Raw genomic sequence first — 27,130 nt, 5'->3', positions numbered from 1 at the left:
TGCTTTATGCATTTGGTAAGAAGCAAGATGACATTCCAGTTGCTGTTTCCGACCCCATCCTTTCCCATGATCCCTGGCTACAGGTCGGAGTCCCGTCCGACTCTTGCATTAAAGTCCCGAGGATGATTTTGTCCTCTTTAGGAATCTCCGATAGGATGGTGTCCATCTGACAATAACATTTTTCCTTGATGTCTTTGTTGGCATCTAGAGTTGGTGCATAGGCACATATGATGGTTGCCTGTTGGTTTTTGGCAAGGTTAATTCGGAGGGTTGAGAGTCGTTCGTTGATGCCAGTAGGTGCTTCAGTCAGGTGCTTCACCAGGTCATTTCTGATAGCAAAGCCAACTCCGTGTATTCTTCGCTCTTCTTCAGGCAGTCCCTTCCAGAAGAAGGTGTAGCCTCCTTTTTCTTCCTTCAGTTGTCCCTCTCCTGCTCTCCGGGTCTCCTGAAGGGCTGCTATGTCGATCTTAAAGCATCCCAGCTCCCTTGCAATGATAGCAGTCCTGCGTTCGGGGCGTTCGCTGTCAGTGTTATCCAACAGTGTCTGTATGTTCCATGTTCCAAAGTTCATTTCTCTTTTTTGGCCGCAGAGTGGTGACCCCTCTGGATGCGGCAGTCCAGTCAGGGTAAGAGAGGCAGACTCTGTTTAGGGCACCTTTTCTAGCCTCTTCCCCATGTGGGGTGAGCAGAGCGGATCCTAAAAAGGGCTGCTCAGTCATGGATACAGCTGCCGGACTACTCAACTGCCTCGGTCCTTGAGGTAGAACGACTGAGTCCATATCCATATGGGACTTTTTTGGTTTGTTTTTCTTCTTTTCGTTTTCTGAATCATAAATTATAAATGTTACATTTTATTATAGGAATTTTATGATTTTAGTGTCAGAGTCAGACAATTTCTGAGATAAATCTATTTTGCACTCCCATAATGAATTATTAACACATATATTATCCGTCACACATTATCACTATTGGAATATACTTGATACTGCTCTTAGTTGATTTTTTTAAAATTATATTTCAATAGTGATAGTGTGTGATAGATAATATATATTTTAATAATTCATTATGGGAGTGTAAAATAGATATCTCAGAAATTGTTTGACTCTGACACTAAAATCATAAATTTCATATAAAATGTAACATTTTAAAATTAATGACAACAACAACAACAATAAAAATATACATGTTATTTCTTATCCACCTCTCCCCAGTGCTCAAGGAAGGGTACAACATAGCTTTAATACGATAGATTGAAACAAATCATTTAAAATACATAGACTGAAAACACAAAAATTTAAAACAGATTAACATAATTCTTATCTATAAAATGCTGGGTTTATATCAATGAATCATAAATGAAATGTAAAAATGTGTGGTGGAGAATAATCTTTTTGGTGATTAGAACCGATTAGATTTTGCTAGATGATTTAACTCAAGTATGCTAAGTTTCATTTGGTTTCTTAACTACCTGTTATTTACCTTTCAGTTGATCACTGCCTTTCAAGCTGTGCAAAGAGAAAAGAAAAAGTTACAGGTAAGAAAAAAAGATATGTCATGGTCTTAAGTTCCTGCTTTGCAGAGAAAAGTACATATAATTGCTCCTAACTTTAAAGCCTGCCCCAAATGCTGTAAAACATCATTTTAAGAAGTAATTCAGAATTCCATATTACTGACTGAAGACAATTATTTCCTCCTTATGGTGTCTGTGGAGTGCACACATATGGTAATTCCCTACACCTGTGTAGCATTTCCGGAACCCTTAAACAGCTGAAAAGAATTTATAGCCCCACACACCTTCCCCTGAAGGTATATAGCCTCAGATGGGGTTATAGCTCACGTTCCTTTTCTTTCCGCTGTAGGAGCGTTGAGGAACCAATCTCTTATTCACTTGAACATTGTGAATTTGTTCCTTCTTTTCTTGTTCGTCGTGGGCGAGGCTGAGCTTAATGGTATGTCCACTTCAAAGTTTAAAAAGTACTTAGCATGTGGGGGAAACCTCCCGAAGGCTGACGGGCACAACAGGTGCCTCCTCTGCCTTGGGGAGGCACATTCAGTGAAGAGCTGTGGGGCCTGTCGGGCTTTTACGCTGCGGGCCCGCAAAATTAGGGAGGCGCGTCTGAAGGCTCTGTTGTATGAGCGCATGCTCTTCCCTCCGATGGAGAACCAGCCCTCACCTACCCTCTTCTCTGCCGGAAGCAGGCCGCTTACCTCAACTCCCTCTAAGTGGCCGCGCTCCAAGTCTCCAGAGCCTGCACCCTCCTCCCATGTCTCCAAGGAGGAGCGCAAGAGGAAGAAAAAGAAGAGTAGGGACGCAGCTGCGTCCTCCTCAGCCACACAGCCCCAGCTGGAGGCCGCGGCTTCTGGGTCCTCTCAGGCTCTGCCCACGCCAGCGCAGAAGCCCCGCGGCAGTGCATGCACCACGCTGCAAATACCGGGCTGGGAGGTGGTTACGGTGCTTCTCCCCGAAGGGGAGGCAGCCCCCTGCCAGGACAGCACGGTCCCGGACTTCTTGGCGCTCATTGCGGCAACGCGGGCGATGCCTTGAACCCAGGAGCGGGTGGCGGTGGCCACGGGACCGCCGGACGTGAGGTGGGGGGAGTAGCAGCGCTCCCCTGCCAGCCAAGCTTTTGGTGCGGCCTATCTGCCGCGCATAACGTCACCTCCCCTCTTTTTTCAGGTCCCTCAGCCCATCCCAGCAGGGCCTACAAGACTATGTCTCACCCCCGAGGCGCTACAGTGACTCAAGAAGCCTGGACCCAGGCAGAGTGGGTTGGAATCCCGGGACCACCCTCCCTGGGAGGACTTTGTGCACCGCCCCCTAGTAGGCCGGGCCTATGTCTTCGGGCCCATCTTGGTACCAGACCCCACGCCTCACCCCGCAGGCGCAGCTGGTGCCATTAGAGCTATCTGGAGACGAGCCCGACGGGCAGGCCCGGGTCCTCAACATCTTATCCCTTTCAGGCTCCCAATCCTCCCGCTCCTTGGGGGAAGCGGACCCGGCTGGCCAGGCTGACCCGCCCATGCCTCTGGATTCGGCCTCCTTTATTGCTTTATTTTCTTGCCTAACCAGGGTGCTTAACGTGCCTGTGGCCCCGCCACAGACGCCCGTGGAGGATTTCTTGTTTCTCTCGGACCAACAGAAGCAGGCGCCTCTGCCCGCTGCTGTGCTACCAGCGATTCCATATATTCTCCAGTTTACTAAGACCCCTTATGTGGTCCCGCCTACAGTGGCCCTGGTGTTACCAAGAAATGATCTCTTCTACAAAATCGACCTTTCCTCGCCCCCATGGGTGGCGCGGCCACAGAAGCCGAACACCATTGTCGCCGATATGACCCGGGGCAAGGGGTCAAGGTCACAGACTACATCGTTAGACAAGGAGGGCAAAACTACGAAGGGCCTTGGCAAGAAGGTGCATGCCAGTGCAGCCTTTGTCACTTGCTTGGCTCATGGGGTCTATATGGCCGCATACCAGGAATATTTGTGTAAGCGTATGAACCAAAAGATCCCAGGTCCAAATCCCGGGAGTGGAGTGAGCGCCACTTGTTGCTCCAGCTTCTGCCAACCTAGCAATTCGAAAACATGCCAATGTGAGTAGATTAATAGGTACCGCTGCGGTGGGAAGGTAACGACACTCCATGCAGTCATGCTGGCCACATGACCTTAGAGGTGTCTACGGACAACGCCAGCTTTTTGGCTTAGAAATGGAGATGAGCACCAACCCCTAGAGTCAGACATGAATATGACCACCCAGGGATATTACAACCGCAGCCAGTGGACGCCTTCGGGCACTTACAACCAGAGGCCCTACAACACCGGTTCCACGCCCTTCCCGCAGGCGTCATCACAGGTGCCTTGGCAGCCTCTGCCGTCCTGCCCTCGGTAGCAGGATAGGGGCCACCACCAACCTCGCTCTAGGCGGAGTGTTTAGCGCCAGCCTCTCGCCCATTTGGGCATCCAACCCGCACTTGGTGGTGGATTCTGCTTCGCACAGTGGTGATCTTTCTTTTTCCCCTGCTGACCTTGCGACGCTAGAGGAGCGTCAGGCTCTTCCGGGGGTGCATTTTCAGTTTGGCACACGTCTACAGCAGTTTTTTTGGCGTGGGCCACCATTACCATGGATAGGTGGGTATTGGACGTAGTCCAGTATGGCTCCTCTATTGATTTCCATACACGGCCAAGTATAGGCCTTGTTAAAGCCACCCAGCCATCAGAGGTGTTGTGGCAAGAGGCGTGAACTTGGTTACAGAAAGGAGCAATTGTCCCCTTGCACCCCGATTCTTTTTCTTCGGCTTTCTTTTCTAGATACTTTTTAGTTTTGAAAAAGGGCAGAGGTCAGCGCACCATTTTGGATCCCAGGGCTTTGAACACTCACATTTGGGCACCTACCTTTCGGATGGTCACGCTCCCTACCATTCTTCCTCTCCTACTGGAGAAGGCGTAGTTTGCGACCATTGACTTCCGTGATGCATATTTCCATATCGTGATAGCCCTGTGACACCATTTTGTTTTGTCCTTTGTGAGTGGCCATCGCGCTTTTTGTTTTCAGGTTCTCCCCTTTGGGATTTCCACGCCCCCCGGGTGTTTACAAAGGTGATGGCAGCGGTGGCGGCCTACTCACGGACTCAGACGGTCACGGTGTTCCCTTACATCGATGACTGGCTGTTAGTTGCAAGATCCCGCCACTGCCTCCTGCACAACATCAACTTCACTCTCTCACTCCTTCAGAGTCTGGGCCTGGTTGTGAACCACATGAAGCAGAGAACCAAGTTCATAAGGGCAGTACTGGATTCGTCCTACCGCAGGGCGTATTTCCCGGAGGAGCACTTTGTAGCGCTCCAAGCGTCACTGTTACGAGACAGACACCGGCCTCGCTTACGAGCCGACCACATCCAGTCAGCGCTGGTCCACATGCGTCATCAACGGTGGTCAATCCACTCGACCGCCTTTGGATGCGGCCCCTCCAGTTCTGGTTCGTGCGGCACTTCAAACCGTTGTGGGACGGCGCCTCGACCTTGCTCAACCTGCCGTCGCATGTGCGCCACTCCCTTCTCTGGTGGCTCTCCAGGGCGAACCTTTCCAGCGGCATGCCGTTTCATGCTCAGGACCCTTCCCACACTGTCACAACAGATGCCTGCCCGTTCGGGTGGAGGGCGCACACCGGACACCTCATTGTGCAGGGCCAGTGGACGCAGGATGAGCGCGGGCACCATATCAACTGGTTAAAGCTCCTGGCTCTCTACAAGGCTCTTCGGGCCTTCCGGGACGTGCTGCAATGCAGGTCTACACGGACAATACCACAGTGGTGTGGTATATAAACAAGCAGGGGAGCATGAGGTCCTTCTCCCTGCTGGCATTGGCAGTGACAATTTGGAACTAGTGTGTCAAGAACACCATCCTTCTTACCGCAGTGCATGTACCAGGCCACTTCAACACCTTGGCCGACCAGCTGAGCAGGTCTCTCCACAGCGGACACGAATGGTCTCTCCACCAGGACGAGGTGGCGTTTCTGTTTCGTCGCTGGGGTCGCCTTTCCATAAACCTGTTTGCGTCCCAGGACAATGCCAAATGCCAACTTTTTTGCGCCTGGGGGGCACGGCCAGCCCCAACGGGCTGTCTGGGGATGTGTTCCTCTTTCGCTGGACGGGGCCGCTCCTGTACATGTTTCCACCCATCCCGCTCTTGTCCAGGGTGGTGTCCAAGCTGTACCACAACAAAGCGGACGCCATCGTCATAGCACCGTGTTGGCCTCGCCAGCCCTGGTTCCCCCTCCTTCCAGCAATGGCGGACGACGATTGTTACAAACTTCCCCACTGGCTGGACCTTCTGACCTGCGAACAGGGCACGCTTTGCCATCTGGACATTCACTGGCTCCATCTCGCTGCTTAGAGGGCCGTCTTAGATATCCAGGGCTGTTTTAGATATCCTCGCGGCAGCCCACAGGCCATCTACACAGCAGTCCTACAGCCGCAAGTGGGCGAAGTTCAGAGACTTTACAACAGCGGGGGGCCGATCCGCTTTCTGTGCCAACGCCCCTCCTGCTGGATTTCCTCGCCTCCTTGGCGCAGAGGGGCATGGCACTCTCCTCAGTCAAGTGTTACCTCACGGCAATTTCTGCCTACCGTAAATGCCGCGGCCTCCCATGTTGTTTTCAGGACCCCTTGGTCCAGATCTTCCTACAAGGCTAAAGAAACACCTGCCCGCCTTGCGTCCTCCCGCCACCCGCTTGGCAGCTTCATCTGGTTCTCTGTGCTCACGAAGCCTCCAGGCCACTTGCCTCAGTCGATCTTGCCCACCTGTCATGGAAGACGGCCTTCCTGGTGGCTATCACCACAGCGCGGCATGCCAGCGAGCTCTGCACCCTCCGCATGGATGAACCTTACATGAGATTCCACAAAGATAAGGTGGTGGTGAGGACCGACATAACTTTCCTCCTAAAGGTCGTCAACCTCTTCTATGCGGTGCAGGACATCGTGCTCCCGGCCTTTTTCCAGGAGCCAACCACTCCGCTTGAGCAGGCCCTCCACCTCCTGGACGTCCGCAGGGCATTAGCCTTCTATGTCAAATGCACCAAGGAGTTTAGGAAGTCCCCTAGACTCTTTTTGAAGTATCGGGCGGATGCTAGGGGGACCCCTGTCTCCTCGCAGCGCCTGTCGGCATGGGTGGTCGCCACAATCAGGCTCGCCTATCAGCTCGCCGGACAGGAGCCACCTCAAGGACTCAGAGACAACTCCACTCGGGCCGTTGCGGCCTCCACAGCCTTTTCCCATGGTGTATTCCTGGAAGAGGTCTGCAGAGCAGCTACCTGGGCTACGCCGCTAACTTTTGTATGCCATTACAAAGTGGATCTCCTATCTAAGCGCCAGGCAGCCTTTGGGAGAGTGGTCTTATTCTCAGCGGTGGCATGATGCCCTCTGTCCTCGGTAAGTGGCTTGCTAATCTACCATATGTGTGCATTCCACAGACACCATGAGGAGGAAGGTATGGTTGCTTACCTGTAACCGTGTTTCTCCGAATAGTGATCTGTGGAATCCACACATCCCCACCCATCCTCACCGCTAACATCATGCCTCTCTCAACTGCCGCTATGGCGGCGGGGAACATGGGCTATAACCCTACCTGAGGGTATATACCTTCAGGGGCAGGTGGGTGGGGCTATAGTAAATTATTTTCCGCTCTTTAAGCGTTCCGGAAATGCTACACAGGTGTAGGGAATTACCATATGTGTGCATTCCACAGATCACCATTCAGAGAAACACGGTTACAGGTGAGCAACCATACTTTTCCTGGACTCGTATTCAACTAAGCTCTAGCAAAGATACTTTAGGAACTGGATTTTCTGTAGTCTATAGATGCAAAGTTTGTCATTTGTGGTTTCTATAAACCACACAATTGGAATTTCTAGTTGCACAGAGCCTCTCAGGAAACATTTTCAAGCTGAGCTTCTTTGGTGGGGACACTATCTGCATTCGCAGCATGCAAGCATAGATGTGTCTCAGCTTTGTTAACTCTTCCCCCGATTAGAAAAGCCATAGACACCCTAATGCCAGACAAAGCAATACTTACAGCTGAAAGATTGGGAAAATAAATGGAAATGCTTGTGGAATACATTCATGAAATGAGTGTATTAATGGATGAAAAACACGGAAGCTATTGTGATGACTCATGGGCCTTGTAGTCCTGTTCCTAGTACTATTGTGGCAGACGAAGAGGAAAACATGGGATTTTCGCCGGTTCAGCCAGCGCCGGAGCCTCTCCACCTGGAGGATGTTTGCCCTCAAGAATTCAGCCAAACAGGCCTTGGGCAGAACTCCCCCCCCCCGTTTTCCCGGAGGGACAATTATACTAGAGATAGAGGAGTCAGAGAGGCTAATCGCTGGAGCCTGAGAATTGCTGCCAAACAACTAGCTGATTAGGTCTGCTTCCCTTGGGAAATTCTAAGGAGTCATGCATCTGGACAGAGTTGGGTTTCGCTTCTCGTTCTCTAGGGAAGGTGTTTGTTGGCGGGAAAACGAGACCCAATATAGGTGTTTGTTGCAAGGGGAACTTTGCGGAGTCAATTGATCAGCTTGAGGAGAGAGATCGTGTGTGGACTTCGTAACCCCAGTTCCTTGCTTCCCGGATCAAGTTTCAAGCCTGCCTTGTTTCACGTTTTGCCACGGACCTTGTTTCAAGCTTCATGTTTGCCTCGTTTCAAGTCTTTGATCTTGCCAAGAATCAAGTTTATTTTCCAGCCTTGTTGTCAAGCTACATTGGACTTTAAAGACTTTGTCATTTCCCCACACTATTGCTTGGCAAAGTGTGTGTTTCGGTCAAGTAGATTAAAACTTTGAACTCTAATATCTTATATTGGACAATACATTTCTGGACTATATTTGACCTCGTCTGAAAGGTCTGCTTCTGAACTATATTCTTCACTTGTTTTTATTGTTTTTATATATTTCTTTAATAAAGATATTAGATAGAGTCTGGCCTCTGCGCATGGTTATTGGTGTTCTGCAGCCTGGGTCCTGACAGTTTGACTCCGCCAGCTTAAGCACCAATTAACCTAAGGCCAGAATGTCTACAGGAACCGGGGCGGAAGCCCAACCACCCAGTTACACCATTTCCCAGGAAGAATTCAACAGGATCCGAGACACACTCCGTACGCAGGAGGGAGAAATACGGGGCTTGAAGGAACGCGGTGTCCGTCTCCCTGCCCTAGCGCTACCAACCAAGTTTTCTGGAGAAGCTTCCAAGGTTCATGTTTTCCGTCGCCAGTGCCAGGCGTACTTAGAAGCCCGCCAAGCCGAGTTCCCCCAAGAAGATGTCAAAGTGGCGTGTATCTACAGTCTCCTAGATGGACCAGCGGCCACTTGGGCGACGGCGCTATTTGATGCGGGTTCCACGCACCTAAGCTCCGCGCACAATTTCTTGAACCACCTTAGAAAGACCTGGGGGATCGAGGACAACGAGGAGGCGGCCGGCCATAAACTCCGGCGTCTCTTCCAAGGGGACAGGCCGTTGTCCCGGTACATAGCCGAGTTCCGGGTGCTGGCTCAGAACACCGGTTGGAACGATATAGCCCTCAGAGGACAGTTTCGCGAGGGCCTTAACTTCGAGATGCAGGAAGAAATCTCTAAGGTGGATCCCCCAGAGACTCTTGAGAGACTCATGAACCATTGTTTACGAACCGAAGCCCTGCTTGCCAACAAAAAACAGTGGCTCCGAGGCCAGAGTGGAAGAGCCGGAGTGAAACCCCCCGCTTCTGCCAGTATTCAGCCACGTCCAGTATGGAGATCCCCACCGCCAGCCCCAAACCCCATGGGGTGCGAGGAGGAGCCGATGCAGTTGGGCAATGTGCGCCCCAGACTAGATGTTGCCGAAAAGGCCCGCCGCCAACGTTTGAATCTGTGTTGGTACTGCGGGAATGGGGGGCACTTCGCCAGAGAATGTCCAGCCAAAAGAAAGCCCGTCGCCCGCCTGGCGGCAGCGTCCTCCGCAAAGCCAGAGGCGGCCGTGGCGGCTGGAGCCAAGCCGGCGGGGGAAGCCAGCGACCGGGCGTAGAGAGGCTCTACAACCCAGTCAAAAACCCCACTCAAGAGCCGCAAACCGGGGTCCTATTTCTTCTGGTGGTCACGCTGTGGTCAGTGAAAAAAGGACCTGTCATGATCCATGCCATGATAGACTCAGGGGGCAACAAACAATTTCATCGATAGAGAGTATGCCGACTCTCTGGGATTACAATATCATGATTTCAAGAATGCCCGGGTGGTGCAGGCCATAGATGGCCGTCCCCTAAAGACAGGTCCAGTAAGCCAATGGACTGAACCCACCAGAATGTGGATAAGGGAACACATGGAAGAAATTTCCTTCTTCGTTACCGAGGTTCCCCACTTCCCTGTGATTTTGGGAATTCCATGGCTGACACTCCACGACCCAAACATCTCCTGGTCCAACAGAGAACTACAGTTTGCCTCAAGATATTGCCAAAACCATTGTCTAGTAGCCAAGGTCTGTCATGCCACAGACGCTGAGCCCATCATCACCTTGCCCAAGAAATATTCGGACTTTTGGGATGTTTTCGATGAAAAGGAAGCCGAGAAACTACCCCCACATAGACCCTACGACTGTGCCATTGACTTGGTGGAGGGGGCCCCAATTCCGCGAGGACACCTCTACTCTCTGACTGAACCGGAGCAAGAAGCTCTCAGGGAGTTCATAGAGTCAAACCTCTGCAAGGGGTTCATCAGACCCTCTCAATCCCCAGCAGCTTCCCCAGTGATGTTTGTGAAAAAGAAGTCAGGGGATCTACGCTTGGTTGTGGACTATAGAGCATTGAACAATATCACGAAGCGGAATCGCTACCCCCTGCCTTTGATCTCGGACCTATTAGACCGGCTCCGAGGGGCCAAGGTTTACACCAAGCTGGATCTCCGGGGTGCTTACAATCTAGTACGTATCAGAGAAGGGGACGAGTGGAAAACCGCCTTTCAGACCAAATTCGGATTATTTGAGTCCCTAGTCATGAATTACGGATTATCCGGAGCTCCCGCAACGTTCCAGCATTTTGTCAACGATATCTTCCAGGATTATCTAGATCGGTTCTTGATCATATATTTGGACGATTTTTTGGTGTTTTCTAGATCACAATCGGAACACGAGCAACACGTCAGAATGGTGCTACAACGACTGCGGGATCATGGACTATATGCCAAGTTAGAGAAATGCGCCTTTGATCTGCAAGAGGTAGACTTCCTGGGATACCGCGTCTCGCCACTAGGGCTCTCCATGGACCCGGCAAAGGTTTCAGCAGTATTGGAATGGCGGGCGCCAACCAACAAGAAGGAAGTACAGCGCTTCTTAGGGTTCGCAAACTACTACCGCAAATTCATCCCAGACTTCGCTCGCTGGTCTGACCCAATCACCAGCTGCATCCATGGGAAACAGCCTTTCCGCTGGACGGAGCAAGCAGAGAAAGGGTTCCAGCAGCTAAAGCAGTTATTCACGACCCAGCCAATTCTACAGCACCCTGATCCTAAAACCCCTTTTGTTGTGCAGGCTGACGCCTCTGATGTGGCAATTGGGGCTGTACTCATGCAGCCAGTGGGAGAACATCTTCATCCTTGCGCCTATTACTCCCGTCAACTAACAGCCCCAGAGAGAAACTACACTATTTGGGAAAAAGAACTTTTGGCCATAAAGGCAGCTTTTGAAAATTGGAGACATTGGTTGGAAGGGGCCAAATTTTCTATTGAAGTTCATACTGATCATCGAAATTTAGAGCACCTAAGGACCACACGAAAGTTAAATCAAAGGCAGCAGCGCTGGGCTTTGTTCTTTGAACGTTTTGACTTCCAGATCCATTATGTGACCCCGGCTCAGACCAAGCAAGCAGATGCTCTATCACGGAAACCAGAGTATGCTGCAGGATGCAGAGAGACCTCAGAATCTCGATTGCTGCAACCCGAAAACTTTGCCACGCTCACAGTGGGAAACACCAAATCCACTCCAATTGAACCAACTCCCTCTAACCCAGAATCCCTTTGCACTCAAGAAATTAGAGCCAGTCAACAGGCAGATGCCTGGGCTCAAGAACAGATTCGCCAAGGACTACGTTTCCCATTCTCACTTAAGGATGGGCTACTATGCTACAGGAATCATGTTTACATCCCTCCAGGTCCCGGCAGAGAAAAAGCACTTCATCTGTGTCATGACAGCAAGTCAGCAGGACATTTTGGATTATTTAAAACTATGCACTTGATCCTACGAGATTTCTGGTGGCCCAAGATCTGGTGGCCCAAGGATGTGGAGAAATATGTCAATACCTGTCCTGTGTGTCAGCGTTCCAAGACACGAAGGGAGAAGCCGTCAGGGCTACTACATCCCCTTCCCACTCCTTCTCGTCCATGGGAGATAATTTCCGCGGATTTTATCACTGACTTACCACCCTCCCTTGGATTCACTACGATTCTAGTAGTGGTGGACCTTTTTACCAAGTTGGCCCATTTCATCCCCTGCGATGGTCTTCCCACGGCCAAAGAGACCGCAGATTTATTCCTTCAACATGTCTTCCGACTACATGGATTGCCCAAGAGTTTAGTCACTGACCGTGGATCTCAATTCACCTCTCGGTTCTGGAAAGCACTACAAAAACTATTGGGCATAGACTCTCGTTTATCTTCGGCTCACCATCCCCAAACGGATGGGCAAACTGAGCGCACCAATGCCACTTTGGAACAATACCTTCGCTGTTATGTAAACTACCAACAGGACAATTGGGCGTCCCTATTACCTCTATCGGAATTTGCTTACAACAATGGTGTCCAGGCTTCAACTAAAGAAACCCCGTTCTTTGCAAACTACGGTTTCCATCCACGTTTCTTTCCTTCTATCATTGAAACCTCATAAGTCCCTGCAGCGGAGGACTGGCGGCAGGAACTCACAGCGGTGCAACAACTCTTGCACCAGCAACTGGATCAAGCCAAGGAGGACTATAAACGCCACGCTGATGGTCATCGCCAGCCGGGCCCCGAGATCAAGGTAGGAGATCGGGTTCTATTGTCCACTCGCTTTTTGCCTTCCCACCGTCCCTGCTGGAAGTTATATGCCCGTTTCATTGGTCCCTATCCAGTGGTGGCGCAACTTACCCCCGTGACTTTCAAACTCGAACTTCCGCGCTCCACGCGCATTCATCCGGTGTTTCATCGTTCCCTGCTCCTTCCGGCGGAAGGTGTACGCCCCGATGCGAGCCGGCCGGCCCCCGCCCCTGTTTTGGTGGACGGGGAGGAGGAATTTGAGGTTCAGGACATTTTGGATTCTCGCTTTCATCGCCGCTGCCTTCAATATCTCATTGACTGGGTGGGTTTTGGCCCCGAAGAACGCTCTTGGGAAGACGCTTCCACAGTCCTGCCCCGACTTAGTCCGCCGCTTCCATCAGGCCTACCCTGCCAAGCCGCGGCCCCGCGACTCGAGGAGAGGGGCCATGTTTGAGGGGGGCCTTGAGGGCGGGGATAGTGTGATGACTCATGGGCCTTGTAGTCCTGTTCCTAGTACTATTGTGGCAGACGAAGAGGAAAACATGGGATTTTCGCCGGTTCAGCCAGAGCCGGAGCCTCTCCACCTGGAGGATGTTTGCCCTCAAGAATTCAGCCAAACAGGCCTTGGGCAGAACTCCCCCCCGTTTTCCCGGAGGGACAATTATACTAGAGATAGAGGAGTCAGAGAGGCTAATCGCCGGAGCCTGAGAATCGCTGCCAAACAACTAGCTGATTAGGTCTGCTTCCCTTGGGAAATTCTAAGGAGTCATGCATCTGGACAGAGTTGGGTTTCGCTTCTCGTTCTCTAGGGAAAGTGTTCTGTTGGCGGGAAAACGAGACCCAATATAGGTGTTTGTTGCAAGGGGAACTTTGCGGAGTCAATTGATCAGCTTGAGGAGAGAGATCGTGTGTGGACTTCGTAACCCCAGTTCCTTGCTTCCCGGATCAAGTTTCAAGCCTGCCTTGTTTCACGTTTTGCCACGGACCTTGTTTCAAGCTTCATGTTTGCCTCGTTTCAAGTCTTTGATCTTGCCAAGAATCAAGTTTATTTTCCAGCCTTTATTTTCCAGCCTTTTGTCAAGCTACATTGGACTTTAAAGACTTTGTCATTTCCCCACACTATTGCTTGGCAAAGTGTGTGTTTCGGTCAAGTAGATTAAAACTTTGAACTCTAATATCTTATATTGGACAATACATTTCTGGACTATATTTGACCTCATCTGAAAGGTCTGCTTCTGAACTATATTCTTCACTTGTTTTATTGTTTTTATATATTTCTTTAATAAAGATATTAGATAGAGTCTGGCCTCTGCGCATGGTTATTGGTGTTCTGCAGCCTGGGTCCTGACAGCTATACCCCATGCAATTGTATTAGATCAAAACCTAAACATTCAGTGTTATTTAACTGTAAAAAAGATGGTCTTTTTTATAAATAGGAAATGTGTTAAATCACTTTAAAATATGTTTTAACTATATATATTAAGCTCAGATTGTCATACATTTTGTTTGAAGGCATAAAGAAACACAGTTTCTTTTTTAGTGGTAACATTCTGCCCACAGAATGTTTGTTTTGCGTGGTGGTGTGTTATATTGTGGTGGCGTTTTCCCGGAAAACATTCTCTTGATTTAAAGTTTGTAAATGGCTTGATTTGGATGTGTAGTATATATTTTTTTTTCATTATTGATATTATTTTTGACGTTTATTCTGTTTCAGGGAATATTGAGCCAAAGTCAGGATAAAGCACTTCGTAGAATTGGTGAGCTGCGAGAGGTAACTGCTCTTTCCGTTTGTATATATAATGTGCCCATTTAAAAAAGATGTTAAATTTTATATATCATTAATTCTTTAACACAGCATTCCCCAATCTGGTGTTCCTGATGTGTGTTAGATTACAGCTCCTGTGATCCATAACCAGATGATTATAGCCCATTTATTATGGGGAGGCCCCAGTTTGGGGTAAGGTTGCCTTGAAATTTATGTGTAATAATACAGTCAGTACACACAATTTGATCTGTGTGTAATTGTGCAAATAGAATAATTACTAAGGTTCTATGAACATTTGATCTTTGTTCTAAGTAACACTAGAATTAACTAGCTACAGTGATATTAAAGATGACTGTTTGTTACTCCATACCAAAAAATTACCATTTTCACAAGGCAACCACTTGCAGTCTGTTTTCCCAATTGGGGGGTGGACTATTATGCGATTGAGACTATTATGCAATGAAATGTAGAGGTATATTCATCTAGCTGTTTTCCTAGCTATTTATTGAAACTAGATGAACACATTCTGCACACAGAGTGATACAGTGATGTCACTGGGTTCTACAGATTGCTAATGTTCATTACTGTAGTAACAACTAACTGATAAGATCCAGAACTGTGAAAATAGCAACCTGTGTAGTTTTTTTTAAGTCTCCTTAGATAAGTAGCTAAACAAATGGATTCTAGGATATGGCTTGGCAAATACATCTTCAAATCCATTAAAATGAGCATATTTAGTCATCACTGTGGATATACTTTTATCTGATTTTTATTGTGATATATACAGTTTTAATACTCTGGACAACAAACATGATTTTTTCACCAAGTGGAGTCTACTTCAAGTAAATATGTACTTTGAACAATTTATCCTGACACTATAAAGTGGTTTTGAAGTATAGAGAGCACTTCTTTCTTCAAACCTTTCTTTGACAAGGTCAAACTGTCAAGGACAGAACGCCACAAGATTCAAAGTAACAGAGTTTATTAGATTACAGAACTCAAAAATGCCCGTAAAAACACAAGGGCCAGGCAATTTTTGCCTTTAGGAGCAAAAAGGGGACAAAAGTAAATGTTCAAAAGATAAACCGGATTAAACCGGAGTTTAATCCGGGTAAAAACAAACTGCTTGCTTCAGCCTAGGTATTAACAGAACGAAAGCCAAGGAACAAAAGATACAAAGAATGCAACTAATTGGCAGCAGATTCCTCTCTGCTGCCAGCACTGTGCTTAGAGTAACTTGCGTCGCTCCCACACACACACAGTAGACAGGATCTCCAACACGAGCAATTCAGCCAAGGATTGTAGAAGTAGAGTAGACCAGTTCCGTTCCGTAGATCAAAGCCAGAAGCAGACGTTTGTAGTTTTTCCAAGTCCAAGAAGGGGGAAAGACAAGCCGTGGTCAGTTCAGTCCGGGTTCTCAAAGCAGGAGATGGCGTCCGTCAGAAAGACGACGGAAGGTCAAGCTAATAAGAGTAAGCACAGGTTTGCACAAACAAATGCCCACACAATCCCTCCCGCCGTCTGACCCTGGATTCCAATCAACTTACGTCTCAGCACAGGAAAGTACACAAGTCTTCAGGGAAGCGTCCCACACACACACGGATCCCAAGCGTTTGCCCAGATTACCTTGCCTGACGCAATTTGCAATTGCTCCCAAGCCCCATTTTATGCCAGTTACAAATCTTCATCACTGTCAGCTGTCCTCCTTAACCCGGGCGTTTCCTCATCACTTTCCTCGTCAGAGCTGGAACACCTCTGACTACGCCCAACAGCATCTCCAGCTGTGGATCCCGTCCCATCCCTCCAGCTAAGCCATGGGTCTAATCCTGAAGGTCCCCATTCATCTTCTGCCCCATCATGGCCAGTGGCCCCCAATTCCTCCCTTACCCGAGTCCAATCCATCTCATCCTCCTCTGAGCTAACCAGCCCCTCCTCCATTCTCTCCGTAAACCCTTCGAAAGATTCTTCGTCAGATGGTGCTGCAAATATGTCTCGCAGTCTTTTTCTCTCTCGCTCCTCGAGAGTATCTGACTCCCGAGGAGTCTTACGCCCACGTCTGTCAGTAACAGAGCCATGAGGCTCAATCATAACACTATCCCCTCTCACAAAGGCCTCCTCCCCCGATGGCGGAGAAGTGGCAGTGATACCCTCCGCTATAGCACCACGACGACTAGAGGTATCAAGTTTCAACAGCGAACGATGAAAGACTGGATGGACCTTTAAACTAGACGGTAAACGCAAACGAAACGCAACGGAAGAAATCTTTTTAACGATAGGAAAGGGACCCAAATACCGAGGCGCAAACTTTCCCCCAGCCTGTTTAATATGTTTGGAAGATAACCACACCAAATCCCCTTCTTCCAACTCCTCCCCTGCCTGCCTGTGGCGGTCAGCCTGAGTCTTCTGCGTTGCCTTAGCTTCCAACAGTAAGCGACGGGCAACATCATGCAATGCAGCCATTTCCGTAGAGCGGTACACAGGGTCCGAAGAGACCACATTGGTCGACGGCGCCACACCTCCCCGTGGGTGAAAACCATAAGTTAGCTCAAATGGCGTATGCTGACTAGATGTGTGCACCGCATTGTTGTAAGCAAATTCCGCCACCGGTAGCCACTTCACCCAAGCCGTGGGTTGATCTAAACAAAAACAACGCAGGTATTGCTCTAAGAGCCCATTAACCCGTTCCGACTGTCCATCCGTTTGCGGATGAAAGGCTGAAGAAACGTTTAACTTAGTCCCCAAGCACTCATGGAAATGTTTCCAAAAGCGTGACACAAATTGCGGAGCCCTATCTGAAATAATCACCTCGGGTGCTCCGTGCAAACGATAGATGTGCTTAGTAAATAGTAAGGCCAACGTAGGGGCCGCCGGAATGGTTGAACAAGGAATAAAATGAGCCAGTTTACTAAATAAATCCACCACCACCCAAATACAAGTATAACCCCCAGACTTAGGCAAATCTGAAATGAAATCCATGGAAATGATTTGCCATGGCCTGTCCGGAACAGGTAAAGACGACAACAACCCTCTAGGGCGCCCAACAGGCGTCTTACTCTGCTGGCAAACGGCGCAGCTGTCACAAAAGCGCAAAATGTCTTGCCGCATCTTTGGCCACCAATAGCTCCTGGTAATGAGCTGCACGGTCTTGAATCTGCCAAAGTGCCCAGCCATGGGTTCGTCATGGTGGGCTCTAATCACCTCCAACCTGAGGGCCCCCACTGGTACGTAGACCTGCCCCCTGCGTACCAATACTCCGTCTTGATCTTGTAGATGCGGCAGTATGGTACGGTTACCTGCTGAGAGCAGCATCAGTTGCTCCTGTGTCCACACATCATCTTTCTGAGCCTCAAGGATCTGGTCATGTAACCCGAGCTCATTATCTACAACACACAGAGAGGCAGTAGGCAAGATGGTCTGACATACAACCTGCTCATTGGTCTTAAACTCCGGCTTGCGGGATAAAGCATCGGCCCGCAAGTTTGCCTTCCCCTCTACGAACTGCACCTTGAAGTTAAACCTGGAGAAAAACAAAGCCCATCGGATTTGACGCTGGTTTAACTTCTTTGCTGTTTGCAAGTGCTCTAAATTCTTGTGATCAGATCTGACCACGATCTGGTGCCGTGCCCCTTCAAGCCAGTGCCGCCACACCTCAAACGCCACCTTAATCGCCAACAACTCCTTCTCCCATATGGTATAGTTCTGCTCGAAGGGTGTTAGTTGCCGCGAGTAAAATCCACAGGGACGCAAGGTCCCTGAGGAATCCTTCTGAGACAATACAGCCCCCAACGCGTAGCTAGAAGCGTCCGCTTCTACCACGAACGGTTTGTCAACATCAGGATGGGTTAGTATGTTGTCCGATTGAAAACTAGACTTAAGTTGTAGAAACGCCTCATGAGCTTCCCGCCCCCACACAAATGGCTGTTTCTTGCGCAGAAGCTGCGTCAAAGGTACCGTGAGCTTTGCAAAATTCGGAATAAATTCCCGGTAGTAATTAGCAAAACCTAAGAACCTTTGTACATCCTTCTTAGTTTTCAGCTCCTGCCATGAGTTGACGGCGTCAACCTTATGTGGGTCCATTTTAAGTTCCCTACCTGACACTACATGACCTAGGAACTCCACTTCAGGCACATGAAAGACGCATTTGGAAGCCTTGGCGAAAAGCCCATTAGCCCGCAGTCGGTGCAGAACCTGCTTGACATGTTGACGATGTTCTTTCTCGTCCTTAGAAAAAATCAAGATATCATCCAAATAAATCACTAAAAATTGGTCAATTAGATCCCTGAACACATCGTTCATGAACCTCTGGAAGACCGCAGGAGCATTACAAAGCCCAAAAGGCATGACTCGGAACTCGTGGCATCCGAAACACGTGTTAAATGCCGTCTTCCATTCATCCCCTTCCCGTATACGGATTAAGTTATAGGCCCCCCGCAGATCAAGCTTGGTAAAGACCTTAGCCCCTTGCACCCTTGATAACAGTTCCGAGATTAAAGGGAGCGGGTACCTATCCCGAATGGTGTATTTGTTTAGGATCCGATAGTCGCAGACCAGCCTAAGTTCCCCAGTCTTTTTGGCTACAAAGAATACTGGTGCCGCAGTTGGAGAACTAGATGGGCGAATAAACCCCTTGGCTAAATTTTCATCTAAAAACTCCCGCAAAGCTTGCCTTTCCGGTACAGTCAAGGCATACAGCCTCCCTGCTGGCAGTTTCGCACCTTCTGCCAACTTGATGGCGCAATCATATGGCCTGTGCGGTGGTAATTTGTCCGCTTCTCTTTTACAAAATACATCAGAGAACTCCCCATACTCAGCAGGCACTCCCTCCATATCAGCATGAGTAACGTTTAGAGTGCAACAATCCTGCCTCTTTAAGATCACTTTACGTGTTGCCCAATCCACTTGTGGGTTTACTACAGCTAGCCAATCCATCCCCAGGATCACATCATATCGAGGCAAGCTCGTAATATCCCACACAAACGTTCCCGTTACTCCCTGCACCTCCCACGTTACTGCTGAGGTTTCCTGGTTAACCACCCCAGTCTCCAGCAGTCTCCCATCTGCTCCCTCCACCCACACGTCGCATGCCTTGCGCACTCTAGGAATGCCATGCTTCTTAGCAAACTCAATATCTACATAGGAGACCGTAGCTCCTGAGTCCAGCAGTGCCAGAGTAGAAACAAGTTCCCTTCCCCCAACAGATAATGTAATGGGTACGAAAACATGCTTCCTCCCCTCAGTTGACTGCTTGAGGAGCCCTAGTGCGTTGGACTCACGTCGCACTAGGGCTGGCCTTTTCCCGAAAGCTGGGAAGGTTTCACATTACAATTTTTGGCAAAATGCCCAGCATTCCCACAGTACAAACACAAGCCCAGCTGCCTCCTACGGCTCTTTTCCTCTGTAGACAGTTTTTTAAAGACCCCAAGCTCCATGGGCTCTTCCCCCATCACCACAGGTGCCCTGGTTACATGCATGGGTGGCGCACACATTGCTTTTGAGTGTTTACGAGCCTCGAACCTTGCGTCTAAACGCAGCACCTTAGCTACTAAGGCGTCCCAGCTTTCAGCCGGCTCCAAGCGTGCTAATTCATCCTGGAGCATATCACTTAACCCGGCAGTAAATAAAAGCATGAATGCATTCTCCCCCCAATCCAGCTGGTGGCGATACAGGTTAAACTTATTTAAGTAATCCAAAACAGTCCCCTTTCCCTGTTTCAACCGATATAGAGCCCACCCAGCGTTCTCCGTGCGGAGAGGATCCCCAAAAGTATCAGTTAACAACTTTTTGAAATTATTCAAATTGTCCTTGACTGGGTCATTTCCCAAAATTAAATTAGTGGCCCATTGTCCTGCGGGACCGGTCAACAAACTCAAAATAAAAGCCACCTTGCTAGTGTCAGTAGGAAAAGCATGAGCACTGAGCTGGGAAAAATAAAGCTCCACTTGTGCCAAAAAGGTTGGCAACTTGCACCTGGTTCCGTCAAAGCGTTCAGGAGTCAAAACATGTCCTTTCACAGCAAAAGCTGTTTGGCTTACGGTAAAGGCCGTTTGCAATTGGTCTACTTTGGCTCTTAACTCATCCATCGTCTTCCTGACGGGTTTATTGCTGCAATAAACTTTTTATGGGCGTCAGGCAATCTGTCAAGGACAGAACGCCACAAGATTCAAAGTAACAGAGTTTATTAGATTACAGAACTCAAAAATGCCCGTAAAAACACAAGGGCCAGGCAATTTTTGCCTTTAGGAGCAAAAAGGGGACAAAAGTAAATGTTCAAAAGATAAACCGGATTAAACCGGAGTTTAATCCGGGTAAAAACAAACTGCTTGCTTCAGCCTAGGTATTAACAGAACGAAAGCCAAGGAACAAAAGATACAAAGAATGCAACTAATTGGCAGCAGATTCCTCTCTGCTGCCAGCACTGTGCTTAGAGTAACTTGCGTCGCTCCCACACACACACAGTAGACAGGATCTCCAACACGAGCAATTCAGCCAAGGATTGTAGAAGTAGAGTAGACCAGTTCCGTTCCGTAGATCAAAGCCAGAAGCAGACGTTTGTAGTTTTTCCAAGTCCAAGAAGGGGGAAAGACAAGCCGTGGTCAGTTCAGTCCGGGTTCTCAAAGCAGGAGATGGCGTCCGTCAGAAAGACGACGGAAGGTCAAGCTAATAAGAGTAAGCACAGGTTTGCACAAACAAATGCCCACACAATCCCTCCCGCCGTCTGACCCTGGATTCCAATCAACTTACGTCTCAGCACAGGAAAGTACACAAGTCTTCAGGGAAGCGTCCCACACACACACGGATCCCAAGCGTTTGCCCAGATTACCTTGCCTGACGCAATTTGCAATTGCTCCCAAGCCCCATTTTATGCCAGTTACAAATCTTCATCACTGTCAGCTGTCCTCCTTAACCCGGGCGTTTCCTCATCACTTTCCTCGTCAGAGCTGGAACACCTCTGACTACGCCCAACAGCATCTCCAGCTGTGGATCCCGTCCCATCCCTCCAGCTAAGCCATGGGTCTAATCCTGAAGGTCCCCATTCATCTTCTGCCCCATCATGGCCAGTGGCCCCCAATTCCTCCCTTACCCGAGTCCAATCCATCTCATCCTCCTCTGAGCTAACCAGCCCCTCCTCCATTCTCTCCGTAAACCCTTCGAAAGATTCTTCGTCAGATGGTGCTGCAAATATGTCTCGCAGTCTTTTTCTCTCTCGCTCCTCGAGAGTATCTGACTCCCGAGGAGTCTTACGCCCACGTCTGTCAGTAACAGAGCCATGAGGCTCAATCATAACACAAACTACACAGCAGGAGCAAGATCTCTACTTTTCTATTAATTTCGTTTACAATATTCTCATAATACTGAAAAAAATGAATTGTGTTTCTAATTTGCCATAGTCCAAATGATCCTGCTCTTGTACTTTTCAACAACAGCTTGAGATGCAGGGATAAACAGGTAAAGTTTTTCATAAGAAAAGCCACCAGTGAACTACTTCTGTTAGTCACAGCAAAAGGAATACTTGATAAGTAGGCCATAATCCTTTTTACATATGTTTCATCCAAAATTAATATTGGTTGTTTCGTATTTCTTCACTAGTTGGCCAACAACAATCCCCCAGCTTCAGCATTTTACTTGTGTTTCTCCCAGTATATTCCTTACCAAAGAAATTTTACAAGCAATTCAAAGCAAATATTGAAAGCACCAGTACTGTTTTAGACAAAGGCTTAGTACAATGACTTCAGAATTTGAATTTTGCTGAGGATAGACAGTGGGAGGTATAAATTTAAAACCCTGTGCTTATTAATGTTTACATCTTTAACAAAGTATATTTATTATTTATTTATTGCATGATTTCTACCCCGCCCTGATATACATCAGAACAATTTATATCACATTTAAAAATCAGTTTAGATTAAAAATTACATTAAAATTAAGAACTTGCATGAAAAAACCTAGATAGTTATACATTATACATATTATATGTGTTGTGACTGCGCCTTCGGGGATTATGGTTGATGGTGATGGAATTCGGAGAGGAAGAAAAAACCCTCGTGATGAGGGTTCACTGGAGGAGTTGCGCAGGAAGCGACTTAGAGAGCTATATGGGGGATCTTCTGAGGAAGATTCAGATGGGGAGATGGATGCTGAGGAACAGGTGGTGGCTGGGGAAGCGGGCACTGAATGGGCACACCCACCAGAGATGTCTGGGGATTTGGGGCTTATGGATACTTCTGAACCTGGGGTTTCTGCAGGAGCTGATCCCAATTGGGATGCTTGGAGAAGGGAGGATGGTTCTTTAAGTGTTCATGGGGCTAAGTGTGGGCAGGATGATTGGGACTCCGACGAATTGCTAGGTACTCCAGATCCACGAGCTCTAGCTGTGTGGAGTTCAGACTCTGAGTAGATTTGGGACACCTGGTGTTTGGGTGTGAGTGTTTGGTCACCCAGGAGGAAGGGGAATAAAATGGGAATGTTTGGCCACTGCACCTGACTCTTGACAATATGTCTGTTTTGTACAACAGTGTTTTTCATAAGTTTTCAGCTGAACTGATAAAAATGATTCCAAACACTACAGAGTACATAGTGTGATAAGAGATATTGCATAAAATCTGAAATTGTTCATATGAAGCAGAAAACTGTGTTTTGTGATTGCCCACAAATCAGGATTAGAAAACCGGATATTAGCCAGGGTTGTTATATGATTTTGCTGAGTGTAAATTGAGGATGTGTTAAAAAATACACGTTGCAGAAAAAGATTAACTTTCAGGAATGCTCAGCTGCTATTGATATGTTTCCTGAAGCATTTCTAATAACCTTCTGAAAGACAGTTATTTCCCCTAGAGTTAAAACTACAGCCCCTGGACTTAGCGCATATGCTTTTTGTTGTGCTCTGTGTTATCACATAAGGAGGGCTAACACAGCCAGTCTCTCCCTCTCTCTCTGCTGTTGTTACCTGCTTCTGAAAATGCTGTGTTAATAGTCTCTCCTTATCTCTCCCTTTAGGAAATGTCAGTAAAGTCTTTGAAAAGGATACCTCTATCTTACGGTTTTAAAATGTTATGTATTTATTTACTTACTATATTTCTTTTCCACTCTCTCTCACCCCGGAGGAAACTCAGAGCAGTTAATTTTGCAAATTTCCATGCTACATTGCAAATACAAATATAAAAAACATTAAATAATAAAACAGATAAAAACATAAATACGGTAAAGCTATTAAAACATAGCCTAGTCTCCAAAATTAAAAGGCTAACTGAGGATATTGTATTCCAGAACAAGATGAAATTAATATTGGGAGGAGCAAAAAGGAGTAGGGCCATGACTACTTTTATAAAAAGAGAGTTTCTTCAGAAATTTATGGAAGAAAAGAAATTAAGAGTGGTGCTAAAACATATAGCCCTCTAGTGAGGAAGAGGAATGGGGAGGAAATCTTAATATCAAATAAATTTAGATTTATCCACTGTATTTAGAATATTCAAACATAGCTTGGCTTATACCTTTAATTTGCCTGTATGTATTGTTTAAAACAACATCTTAAAGCGGTTTTATGCTTTTAACTAGAAGTGCTTTTTTAAAAATGCTTTTTAGGAACTCCAGATGGATCAACAAGCCAAAAAACATCTTCAGGAAGAGTTTGATGCTTCATTAGAAGAGAAGGACCAACTCATCAGTGTCCTGCAGACTCAGGTATTTGTGTTTGAGCCACACATATGTTTTCAAAGAAAGAAACAATGCACTCTCTCTTATCCTTTCGCAAAAAACTGAAAACTTGGTTATGGGACCAAGCTTTTGAGAGATGAATGCAGTACTAATAATTGATGACCTTATGATAAAGAACTGACAGATTTGGACTGTGACCTGGAATGCACCTTTGAATGTTTAATATGGATGATTTAAGTTAACTAATTTAATGTTTTATTATTGTTGTATTGTAACTGTTTTATATATTCTGTTTTATATCTTGTTGTAAGCCGCCCTGAGTCCCCCTTCGGCGGTTAGAAGGGTGGGATAGAAATGCTGTAATAAATAAATAAATAAATTTTATCATATAGTATACTACTTCTATGAGAGATTGCGTACCCAACTATCCTATCAACTGCCAATAATGTATTATTTCTAAATCTGTTACCCAGGTGTTTCATTCTCAGAATCTTGTGAAGGGAGATATTGTGATTTGTAATGTTGCTCAATAGGTCAGTATTTATCCAAGGGCTTTTTAAAATAAGAAATTGTCCTTACCGTGAAGAGTCATCCTGGGATGGCAGGAGGAGCGATCCACTATGATTGAGTTTCACTCCCCCACACTCTAACTGGAATGGCAGGGTCTAGGATTCCTTTTCAGTCCAGCTGTTACAGCTCTGCCCCTTCTCCCACAGTTTTGCTATCAAGTCTTAGCTAACCTAAATTGTCCAAACAACTTTCACTTACCAACTAAAATGATCAAAGATCTGGAAAGCATACCCTATCTGAAGCAGATTAAAAAGCTGGTTATATTTAGCTTGAAGAAGAAAAGGTGGAGAGGAGACAAAGCCATGTTTCAGTCTTTGAAAGGATGTCATAAGGAAGAGGGAGCAGGATTGATTTCTGCTGCCTAATAATAATCATCATCAGTATATTGTTGTCTTGTTATCGAATAGTTAAATGGTAGCTATAGCATGGTTTGATGTATAAACAGCCAATAATTCTCTGTCAATACTGAAAGGCTTTCATGGCCGGGATCACAGGGTTGTTGTATGTTTTCCGGGCTGTATGACCTTGTTCTGGAAGTATTCTCTCCTGACGTTTCGCCCACATCTATGGCAGGCATCCTCAGAAGTTGACTGAATTGTTTTATAAATGAGAAATGAGAAAGAAAATCAGAAGTTAGGAATTAGAAATCAAGCTGTCTATAAGAACATACATATCCTGTTAGAAGGCCTTTCCAGCTCAGCACTCTTCCCACAGTCACAAACCACATGCATCTCAAGGAGGCTTAGAGTTTCCTCCTTTTCATTTTTCCAGCAGAACTGAGTAGCGGAGTGCCAAAGGGTTTTGTCCTAGGCCCAGTGCAGTTCAACATCTTTATTAATGGCTTGGATTAAGGTTTAGAGAGTAGGCTTACCAAGTCAACAGATGACACCAATTTGGGAGGGATAGCTATTAGCTCCTACCATAAACCTGCCCGATATCTTCGATCATCAGGGGAGGCCCTCCTGTCACCACTGCCTGTATCCCAGACCCGCCTGGTGGGAACAAGGGAGAGGGCCTTTTCTGCTGTGGCCCCCGTTTATGGAACTCACTGCCCATCGAAATTAGGCAAGCCCCCACTCTTTTAGCCTTCAGGAAAGATTTAAAAACCTGGCTTTTCCAATGTGCTTTCGGAGAGTAACTATTACACACTTCTTTTGTTACTCTCCCATCATCTACCCTCTAGATTGTTTTTATCTTATGTCCCTGGTCTCCGTGATTATATTCTTATCCTTTTCTCACCCCAAGTTTTAATTAAGTGTCTCATGCGGCCCGCCCTGTGTGTGTGTGTGTGTGTGTGTGTGTGTGTGTATATATATATATATATATATATAGTGTTGCAGTGTATATGATTATTTATTGTATTGTTTAATTGTATTGTGATATGTTGTTTTATATTTTGCTATATTGTACTGTTCTGGGCATGGCCCCATGTAAGCCGCCCCGAGTCCCCGTTGGGGAGATGGTGGCGGGGTATAAATAAAGTTTTATTACTCCAGAAGTCAGGATCAGAATTCAAAACAGTTTAGAGACTTGGGGCAATACTAACAAAATGAATTTCAGTAAGGAGAAATGTAGAATTCAGTTACAAACATCCGACTTGCAAACTATTTATAGTTAAGTAAGGGGGTGAGACAACAGGAAATGTGGGAAATCTACCCCTCGAAAGGGAAATTAACCCCTGAAAGAGTTATCATGGGGAAAAGGTGTCTCCACTCAAGCTTTCTCTTCAATCTATGTTTCCACAACAAGCCAAAATTTTCAAAATCCAATTATCACAGGGACAGAAAGTTTGTTGAAATCTTCTGAACAGGGGCATAGACAGCAAAACAAATACCCCAGGGATGTTAACTCTTCCCTATGCTATCCAAAGCTGATAGATAGATAGACAGATAGATAGATAGTTGGAGTTACATTAAAAAAAACTGTACCTGTTCCGGCTTACAATAAAAATTCAACTTGAGAACAAATCTACAGAATATATCTTGTTTGTAACTTAGAGACTTAGGCAGAAAAAATGAAATGCACAGATACAGGATGGGTGACGTCTGGCTTGACAGCAATTTATGTGAAAGCGATTTTGGAGTCTTACTAGACCATGTTGAACATGAGCCAACCATGTGATGCAGCAGCTAAAATAGCCCTAAACGAAGTATAGGGTCTAGACCAGGGGTCCTCAAACTTTTTAAGTGGAGGGCCGGTTCATGGTCCCTCAGATTGTTGAGGGGCCGAATTATCATTTGAAAAAAATATATGAACAAACTCCTATGCACACTACACATGTCTTATTTGTTGTGCAAAAAGCCCCCCAACAACAATTATTTATTTATTTATTTGCTACATTTATGCCCACCCTCTCTCACGCCGAAGGGGACTTAGAGCAGCTTACAAGTTGTATGTACATACAATATATTATATTATTAGCATAGCACAATATTAGAATTATATATTACTATAGAGCACTATACCAATATACCATAATATTATTAGTACAGTAGAGTCTCACTTATCCAAGCCTCACTTATCCAAGCTTCTGGATTATCCAAGCCATTTTTGTATTCAATATTTTCAATATATCGTGATATTTTGGTGCTAAATTCGTAAATACAGTAATTACAACATAACATTACT

At 46.8% G+C, this 27,130-nt stretch overlaps 1 protein-coding gene across 6 annotated transcripts in view; it reads left to right on the top strand.

Moving 5' to 3' along the window:
* Positions 1 to 27,130, top strand: part of golga4 (golgin A4) — a 107,483-nt gene that overhangs the window by 22,883 nt on the left and 57,470 nt on the right. For all 6 annotated transcript variants that reach the window (XM_008112813.3, XM_008112812.3, XM_008112811.3 and 3 more), the window contains 3 exons: positions 1,487 to 1,534; positions 14,231 to 14,287; positions 23,861 to 23,959. In XM_008112813.3, coding sequence (XP_008111020.2) covers positions 1,487 to 1,534; positions 14,231 to 14,287; positions 23,861 to 23,959 — 204 coding nt within the window. The remainder of the gene's footprint in view (positions 1 to 1,486; positions 1,535 to 14,230; positions 14,288 to 23,860; positions 23,960 to 27,130) is intronic.

This window comes from Anolis carolinensis, chromosome 6 (assembly GCF_035594765.1).
Source record: "Anolis carolinensis isolate JA03-04 chromosome 6, rAnoCar3.1.pri, whole genome shotgun sequence".
In the NCBI taxonomy this organism is placed as follows: Eukaryota; Metazoa; Chordata; class Lepidosauria; order Squamata; family Dactyloidae; genus Anolis; species Anolis carolinensis.
Note: the sequence above shows the minus strand (reverse complement) of the source record. Positions and strands in the feature narration are given on the sequence as shown.